General features: G+C 35.8%; 1 protein-coding gene and 3 non-coding genes across 4 annotated transcripts; 1 reads left to right on the top strand and 3 right to left on the bottom strand.

The window, feature by feature from the left end:
* Positions 1–450: 450 nt before the first annotated feature.
* On the bottom strand, positions 451–524 carry trnai-aau (transfer RNA isoleucine (anticodon AAU)). The gene has a single exon. It is a non-coding gene; the product is annotated as a tRNA-Ile (tRNA).
* A 191-nt stretch (positions 525–715) lies between these two features.
* Positions 716–787, top strand: trnaw-cca (transfer RNA tryptophan (anticodon CCA)). The gene has a single exon. It is a non-coding gene; the product is annotated as a tRNA-Trp (tRNA).
* A 464-nt stretch (positions 788–1,251) lies between these two features.
* trnap-agg (transfer RNA proline (anticodon AGG)) lies at positions 1,252–1,323 on the bottom strand. Its single transcript has one exon. It is a non-coding gene; the product is annotated as a tRNA-Pro (tRNA).
* Positions 1,324–2,474: 1,151 nt separating this feature from the next.
* LOC113113664 (protein SNORC-like) lies at positions 2,475–9,476 on the bottom strand. The gene is made up of 3 exons (XM_026280051.1): positions 8,379–9,476; positions 3,350–3,523; positions 2,475–3,149 (listed from the first exon to the last, which is right to left on the bottom strand). The coding sequence occupies exons 1-3, from the start codon at positions 8,461–8,463 to the stop codon at positions 3,040–3,042; spliced, it is 369 nt and encodes a 122-aa protein (XP_026135836.1). The 5' UTR covers positions 8,464–9,476; the 3' UTR covers positions 2,475–3,039.
* Positions 9,477–9,629: the final 153 nt, after the last annotated feature.

Genomic DNA, 9,629 nt, shown 5'->3' with positions numbered 1-9,629 from the left:
AACTGACCTCTGGTCTTCCGTGCCGTTTCTGGACATTTAGGGTCCTAGAAAACTGCTTTTTTTTACTGGTCCTCGACTTATTCAAGCATTCCATTTATTTTATTATTACTCACACAAAAGAAAAAATCTTACATCATGAATAATCATAGACATAGGATTTAAATAGGAAGCAGTGTATTTAGAACCTAGCAGATTTGTTGTAATTTATGTAATTTATTTTTTTATTTTTTTATCAGAGCAGTGCACAATAAATTTACAATACAATTTTGTTTTGATTTAAATATATGCATTTGTTTATTTTTTATTTTTTTGTTTCAATTTTTTTTGCTCTCTAGCACTGGCCTATAATCACCCCAACTGATCATTAAAAATTTTAAACCTTATTTATTAAAGTTATTTATTTGCCACTCGAAAAACTATGGCATTTGAACAATCTATCAAGAAGAAGACTGGCCCGTACGGGGATCGAACCCGCGACCTTGGCGTTATTAGCACCACGCTCTAACCAACTGAGCTAACCGGCCACGGCTTCACTGCTTGGGTACCCACCTAGAAATTTTTCATAGAGATATTGGGTCGGCATGTTATCATGATATGTAAATGTATTTCCACAGCTTTCGTACGCCTTCATTTACATCCTAAAATGTAAATCCATCAAAAAAATAAATGACTATGCATAGTCAGATAACATAGTACAGAATACGGTTTATTTACTGACCTCGTGGCGCAACGGTAGCGCGTCTGACTCCAGATCAGAAGGTTGCGTGTTCAAATCACGTCGGGGTCATAAGTTTTCTTGCATCTGCATAGTTTGCTTCATTTTGCAGATTCTACTTCAAAAGATAAGAACAAGTGTTTCATCACTTATTATAAGAACTATATATATATATATATATATATATATATATATATATATATATATATATATATATATATATATATAAATCGAGAAACGACTAAAAAAACTTTTTTTCTCTCGAAATCTACATTATTTGTCGGTAGACCTTTCTGAAAGTATTTATTTGTCAACTACTGACAATATTAAATGGACCTTGCATTTAGTTTTTAGCGCATAGAGGCGCTGTAAGCACATGTAAGCAAGGGTGTTGACGCCGAACACTAAAGAACCGTAAGCTTTATTAAATCTTGTTCCAACCTTTTTTTCAAGAAAACTCGGAGGAACAGCCCACATTTCAATACTGCGTATATCAAAAAGTAATTAAAAATAAAATAAGACATACAAAAAAATATGGGCTCGTCCGGGATTTGAACCCGGGACCTCTCGCACCCTAAGCGAGAATCATACCCCTAGACCAACGAGCCGATGCATACTAAGCTCAAATAGCACTACAAATGTTTATAGGATTAATTTTGTGTTTATAGGGTTAACATGTTAATGTTTTTTAATAACACCGCAAGCACTCGTCGGAAATGTAACGGCTCTTTCCATAATCGCGAGCTTCATAATGTCCTTAGTTTTACCATCAGTTCAAGCTCCAAAGCGGAACAGAGTCGTGTGACAGAGACAGTGATGAAGCTCATATGTTTTTGCTGTACACAAGCCACATATGGCTAAGACAGCTGACTACCCTGTGTGACTCTGTCTCTATCACACGCACACACACGCGCTCGCGATGAGCATAACTCCGCATTTGGGATTGATCACATGTAAGAATTCAACGTAAATAGTGTCCTTCATGAAGTTCTAAAGTGTAACAGTAATCAATTTAAGGCAAATATCAAAAATATGCTGAGTAATACCTGAAAGTAATACCTGATAGAACATTGACGAGACGGTTTCAGAATAAATTATATTTGTGCCAAAAAAAAAAAAACCCGGACGAAGGAAAAGCTCATGTCAAAGCTTAATGTAGAGCCCTGCTTAAACTAACAAAACATACTTACAGTATCTGATTCTGAAGCGCCAGATTATCGTAGCAAAATCCGAATAACCTTCTCTCATAGGTTCACGGAATGGTCGTTCTGTTCTGTTGTAAATTAATCTTGAAGATTCCTAAATGTATCTACTTTCGGAAGGCCAAATAAAGTGCTTTTGCTAAATGCGGTTACTGAAACCACGCGCACCTTTTGTTTGTGTGAATATTTGGGTGGCATTACAAATATTTCCACACCATGACGAAGACATGTGGGGGCGTGTTTGAATGAGCCGTTTTAGGGGGGCATGGCAGAGTCTTAAATTTGATAAAGGATATTTCTTTGGATTTGAGACTTTAGTCTTTGTTACTTTACAGATGTTCTTCATGCACCAATAGCTTGTAGGGAGGCCTACATTTCAGCTCCATTCTTTTAAGTTTTTAAGGACTGTTTCCTCTGCAGCTGACTATAACGAGAATATAAATAATCAACTAATGGCAAAGCATTATAAAATAAATAATTGTATAATAATGATTAATATATACACACACACACACACACACAGTGAAAGAAACTACTCTTGGAGGAGGATTAAACATGGTCTCTTTATCTGTTCAGTGACCAATCACAAGGTGACAGTTTCATCAGTTTATGTATAAAAGTTCAGTTAAATCACTCACTCTCAGACTGCTTTGATTTCACTCAATACATACTGTACACACACACGCACAAACTTTATCAAACTCTAAAGGACAAGAAAGTTGGTATACATTACAATACAGTATCATACAATACAGTATCAGTATGAAACAAAAAAAAAGGATGGATGGTATTAAATATCTTAAAATGTGGCTTTAATATAATAATTCTGCCTTTTAACATTTAAGTCTAAACCTTATTACAAGAGGATATTGATTATACGGTCACCAAACAAATGAACCAATGACTTCTCTTGATTGCAGTTACTTTTTTGTTCAGCCTAATTCTGTTTTTCTCTGTCTTCAGTTTTATAGGAGTAAGAAATCACAAAACAGGTCTCAGCAAAGAGCATCCATTTCATGAAGGACCTGCCACCAATGAGACACATGAAAATACAGTTCAGAGGAAAGTAAAAAGAAAAGATGGGTTTGAGGAAGGGAGGAAATGAAAACACATAAATGTCCCTTAAGAGGCAGTGAACTTTCTGAGCATGATCACAATGAGAGCGAGAAGAACAGAGGCTCCGAGGAACACGGCGATGACGATAGCTGTGATGGCACCTGGCCCCAACACAACTGAAACCAGAAATAACACAGCTGTCATTACACACCCTATAATAAACTCTTAACAAAACCAAGTTATTTTTATGATTAACTTCATATAACACTTTCATTAGTTGCCTTGGATAAAAGCATCTGCTTAATGCATAAAAACATCAAATATAAAATATATCTTCATTATGCACATCTCAATGGTAATTCAGTGGTAACTTTACCTTCTTCCTCATCCAGAGTTATTGAGTATGTTCCGTCCTCATAATCATAGGTGTGGGTGCTCTCTGTGGGGTCTTCTTGTAAAGGTATTTTTGTGGTCACATCGAAGCTTCCAGCACCGGATAGTGTGTCCTGATTATCATACTGCAGTGTAGGGGAGGAATCAGCCACTGTTTCTGATGGGAAGAAGAAGAAGAAAAAGGGAGAAAAAAAGAAAACTTTAGTCAGAGTCAAGGTATATTAAACAATATATAATGTCAGAGAACATTTTTATAATGCTATATTTTACAAATGCAAATCATTCCAAAGACAAAATATATATATATATATTTACAAGAAAAATACACTGAACAAAAATATAAAACGCAACACTTTTGTTTTTGTTTATCTTGGCAAAGAAGAAGGGCTCAATAACACAGATTTTGACAGATTTGTGAACACTATTTGAGAGAAATAGGCCTTTTGTTTTGTTTAGTTCAGCTCATGAAAAATGGGGGCAAAAACAAAAGTGCTGCATTCATAATTTTGTTCAGTGTACATATAAAACACACACACACACACACACACACACACACACATATATATATATATATATATATAGCTATAAGAATACAAAATAAATAAATAAATACATTTACAAAACATGATATATTTAGCCAAATAATAGCCACAACTAAGAATAGTAAATAAACAAAATAAACAAAAATAGTATATATTTAATAGTTGCAAGTAAAAAATATAAAAAATAAAATAACTTGGGATGATATCTAAATATCTAAATAATACAACACTACAAATAAGAAAATAATAAGTTAGGAGTAAACAAATAAATACAAATTATCAAATAATATGTTTATATAGCTAAATTATAGCTACAAGAATACTCAATAAAAATGATCTAATATGATATATTTTTAAATAACTAAATAATATTTACAAATGAGAATACTAAATAAATAAATAAAAAGATCAATCAATCATTAAATCCATTCACAGCCAGCAGGTCAAAAGAGAATGTTCTTAAGAATTTTAATTAATAAATAGATAAAGTTAGCTGAATTTAATATTTGTTTCTTCCCCTGAAACTAAGCACAGGGAATTTATAGGTCTAGAGAGTGGCAAATGTTAGTCACATTCTATACGACTCAATGAGTGTCTCAACTGCATGTTTCCTCCTCTCTTCTTCTCCTCGCATCTCTCACTAACATTCCACATCTCCCGCAGGCATGGAACAGCCATGCGACTTTTCTCACCTACAACACACTCACCAAGCCCAAAGCTGATTTCCTATGCTACAGCTTTCTCAGAGTTCCCAGAGGGCACCTTATGGACAAAGGTTCTGACCCCAAAATGAAGGGACAAAGACAGACAGAGTGAACATAGACAAACAGTGGGATACCTAGACTGACCCTGCTCGAACAATCCAATGGCATGGGTCAAGAATTAGCTAAAAGTAAACTGACAAACATAACAGAGCACTAGTTTGTCCACTGAAATATTAAAAAATACAAGTATTTACATGCAGCGACCACTTATACCACCTTTCAATGCAACTAAACACTAAAATGCTCATATTCCACCACAAATCTTAAAATTAAAAGTTAATATTTGGAGTCACACAATCAAGGATAGCCAGCATACGTATTTTTGGTAATAGTTTGTTTGCTCAGCAAGACACACTCTTTCCTAACTTGATGCAGGCAGTAGGTAAGGAACACCGGGGTGCAAGGCCAGCGATGCATCAATGAGTCCTTCACTTGAGGGTACAAAAGGGCGCTTGTGTGGTCAGAGAGGACGGCTTGAGGCTGAGGAACCAACGGCCGAAATACAGCCAGTACACTGCAAGTCAAAGAAGCTTGTTTATGAAGCCAGTCTGTGGAAAAGCATGCATCTCGGCGTCAGTGTACGTAATCTGTTGATTTGGAAAAAACACACTTTTTTTGTGTTTCTCACTTCATGACCTGCTTAAATATTTATTAAGTACTGCTTAAACATTTGACGAGAGGACAAGGGCAAGAACGTTGTTTCGTTTCTTGTATTTTAACACACAACTGTGAGATGACAACATGTAGACAGGTGTATGTGAATGACACAATCCTCAGCCACTGCGTCCTCATCTCACCTCGTCAGTCAGGTCACTCAGAAAAATAACAGAAATGCATTAGGTTAATTTTATGAAACTCAACATTCACTAATATTATCAATTTGACTGAACTGAACTGAATCAACACTGAACTGACTCGAGCTGAATAATGACACACTTGTGTAGAGCTGCTGAACTAAACTAATTTCATAATTTCATAATTGATGTGAACCAGCACTTAACTAACCTGACCTTAATAATGACACCATTATAAAGTTGCTTTTTCACACAATTTGAATTTGACTCGTATTTGATAGGTTATTGTTGTTATCATTTGTTACTGGGCATCTGTATGACAAGCTATATAAATAAATGTGAATGGACTTGAATGGGACTAGTCGAAGCTGTTACAGAATTTGTTGTCTTCATCAATGTTTTTGTGCCGAGTAAATTATAAAAAAAGAAATAAATTAATTTAAAAAAAGGCGACTTCTACTGACAAGAAGTATTTATAGAAATCAAGAGAATCATCACACATTAAAAATTCCCTCACAGTCAAGGTTTTTTTTTTTTTTTTTTTTTTTTTAATGAAGTAAAAAAAAAAAAAAAAACTTTAGTGTGTTAATATCTTCATAAAAAAGTTCTTCAACATACACTCTAAAAAAATTAAGGTTTTTGCAGCAACTAAACGGTTCTTATAATATTTTTTCTTCGTGTAATGAAAACTTAAAAATATAAAGATCCTTTTTATCTGTATAAAGCACCTTTAGTGGAATGGAAACGATACATGGATGTTAAAGGTTCTTCATGGAACCAAAGATGCCAAAATCTTTATTTTTAAAAGGGTGTTGTAATGCAATGTGTTTATGTGGTTTAAGGTTAAAAAAACACATTATTTTCCCTCATACTGTACATTATTGTTTCTCCTCTATACCCTGCCTTTCTGAAACACATGGATTTTTACAAAGCTCATCGGTCTGTAAAGCAAGGTGTGCTCTGATTGGCCAGCTATCCAGTGCGTTTTGATTGACCGAATACCGCAAGCGTGTGATGGAAACATAACGCCAATTACCATACCGTGATGTCGTCTCCCTACACTTGCATTGGTTTCCAGTGGGGACATAATTACTTGATTATAATGACTTAACTTATCAATTAATTAAATTTATGCATTTAGCAGACACGACTTACAGTGGATTCAGGCTATACATTTTTTTTTTTACCTATCATGTGTTCCCAGGGAATCGAACCCCCGAAACTGCGTTTGATAGCACAATGCTCTACCAACTGAGCTATATACTATCTTTTCACACATTGCGTATTGTGTCACGTAAACATAAAACCAATTTTCTGCATTTGTGATCAGAGAAACTACAAACAACAAGCGCTACTCTACACTGCTCAAAACTCATGTTTTTATTTTTTATTTGCGTTCATAAGTGGTGAACTCTTTTAAATATGAACACATATTTACAGGTTGTGAGTCAACAGCCGGCATTGTAGGTTCAGGAAATAGTCCTCCATTAAAATGCATTACACACACACACAAATATTTGGGTTGAACGGCTCTAGAACTGTGTTGTAAATACAACTTAACCACTGATTTCCAGTTGTGTACTTTTTTGGAAGGCCAAACTAATTAGTTTTGCTTTCACAGCTTTTCACCACACATAGCGTCTCGACGACATGGCGGCGGAGAATCAAGAAATTCCTTCTTTCTTTGCGTGAACATTTGGGCATGTTATACAAATCTTCCCATACAGTGACCTAGACATGTTGGGGTGTTCTTAAACGAGGCGTTTTAGGAAGGCTTTGGGTTTGAGACTTTAGTCTTTGCAATTTTAGGGATCTATCTATGCACAAAATGGCTTATAACACTCTAAAGAGAAAAGAAAACTTGAATCGCATCATATTACCCCTATAAGAGTGTATGCAATTTATCAAAACAGACTGTAACATCATGATCAGATTTTAGAACCATTTATGATGCCATGATTTCAATTTAAATGCATTCACATGAGAAATATCAACTGTGCCATCACTACTTCCTTTGGACCTTGAATGTGCATGACCTCGTATTCTGGCGGGAAAGTCTGAGATTGCCTTGAAGAGTCATTTTATCCAACTTTATGAGCAGGTTTCTGCATTTCAATACATCTTTTGGAACCATTTTATTCAGCACTAAGAGATTAAGGTCATAAATGGCAACTGTTTTGCAATTCAGATTTTTTAAAATAGAGCTTTTTGTAATTGTAAAAATGAACTTTGTGCTCTTTGTGCATTTGTATACGTCTTGTTTTTCCTAGAGCGTAACAAACTATCTCTTTGTCCTTGTTCACACTGAACCCAAGACTAAATTCAGGTTCAACACCTAGTTGTGAAAAAGAGAACGTCTGAGTCGATCAAGTCAGCACGCTTCAGTCTGCAAGAGTCCTGCTCTTATGCCACTAATATACTTGGTTCTGGCATAAGTTCAATTAAGCATTTTAAATGTGTCTTTAGTAACAACATTTTTTTTTTTACATTGAATCTATTAACAGATTTTTTTTTATGTGTCATATTTTAATTTTGTACAACAATCATACAACTTAAGTTGTTTTGCAAATGTTCATTAAACAAGTTTTTACTTTTTAGCTGTGCGTGTGCGTCCCTTTTTCACGCTCAGGCTATTCATGGCACTGAAAGGGGCCTTGCAAAACCATGATTGTGAACAAGCCGAAATTTTTAGATATCATGTTTTTTTTGGACATTCTTCCAACATGGCCACAAAATAATAAACTGATCGACACCTCACACATCAATACAAGCCACAAAATTCTTCTCACTGACCAAAACTCAATTTCTCACACATAGCTGCCAATAAATCAGAACCCACTGAATCTTTCCTAAGAACTCAACACATCTATGAAAAGTCCATCACTTGGCAGATGGGAAGGAGGTGATGTTACCTGACTGCACAAAAGCCATGCAGATGGCCAGAGCGCCAATGAAGATAAGCCTAGAAAGACCGATGTAACTGCTTCGGATGCCCATGGTTCCTGGCCGGACACTTCTGCTCACTGCTCCTAGACGGGTACGTTAATGAAGCACACAGAGGACAAGTGAGGGACTGCACGAGAGAGGCAGGGGTAGCTGGGTTTAGGTGGGAGGACTCTGTATAGACAGTGCAGACTTTTGTCAACTCTTCTGGTAACTGCCCACCCTCGTCAGAGTCTTTCCAATCCTGGAGCACGATGCCTTCAAGTCCATCAGAGGCCTAGGCACCTTTCTGTTGGATTTCTGATCATAGAGGAGGGTCGTGCAGATGACAGTTCAATTTTATTACAACTGATACAATTAAGCTATGTGAAGCATCAGGAAAGTATGTTCATGATTCAGTATGATTATTCTGGTATGATTCAGAATTACACTGAAGGGTATGGAATTTTGACCCAAAAACCATGCAAAAGTGCCTGCCTCATTAACTGTATTCCGGTTATGCAATTATAACACTTTAGGTATTACAAAAGTCCCAATAATCAATAATTAGGATTATTAGTGTATTGACAGCTATGGCCAACACAATTGCATAATTTGTAACCCTTTACATGTTTCGGTAAATTGGTAGCAAATTCATACAAATCGCATTTATATGTTTTCTGGTTTCACTCTAGTGATGCTTGTTAACAGGTGGACCTTTTTCAAAAAACCTTTTCATATGATCAACATCATAAGAATTCATACAAAAATCACCACCTTGTGAAAAGTTTACTTTTCTTGAGATCAGGTTGGCTGAAGAATCATGGAAGCGTAACACGATTGTGTGTAAATTAATAAATAAAAGCATATGGTCATGGGTGATGGGCTCTTTCTTGAACTCTTCAAGAATATTTTGCTGCAAGACATTTTTGCACCCTGCCACCAAACTCGTAAGTTATGAAGATATCAACTAAATATACAGTACATATCAATATTATTTTTAGATGCTGAGCCCCCTTGATAAACACCAGACAGGAACAAACTGCACAGAACAGCTTCTGAAGGGTCTCTTTGGGCATAACTAGACCAGATTAATCAGTCACTGAATCTGCCTGCTTTACGCACGCACGCACACACACACACACACACACACACACACACACATATAGTGCTTTCAATGGTGGGATTAAGTCGTTATAAACTACAAACTCTCAGACAATTAACTGTTGTCAGGAGAGCAA

The sequence above is a fragment of the Carassius auratus genome, chromosome 2, assembly GCF_003368295.1.
Source record: "Carassius auratus strain Wakin chromosome 2, ASM336829v1, whole genome shotgun sequence".
Lineage (NCBI taxonomy): Eukaryota > Metazoa > Chordata > Actinopteri > Cypriniformes > Cyprinidae > Carassius > Carassius auratus.
The sequence above is the reverse complement of the archived record's forward strand: the minus strand, read 5'-3'. Positions and strand labels throughout refer to the sequence as shown.

Coding starts and splice junctions, on each gene's coding strand:
- LOC113113664 (XM_026280051.1), bottom strand. CDS start 8,463: ATGGGCATCCGAAGCAGTTACATCGGTCTTTCTAGGCTTATCTTCATT. Junction 3,524..8,378: donor CATGGCTTTTGTGCAGTCAG/GTAACATCACCT, acceptor TCTTCCCATCAG/AAACAGTGGCTGATTCCTCC. Junction 3,150..3,349: donor AACTCTGGATGAGGAAGAAG/GTAAAGTTACCA, acceptor TTCTGGTTTCAG/TTGTGTTGGGGCCAGGTGCC.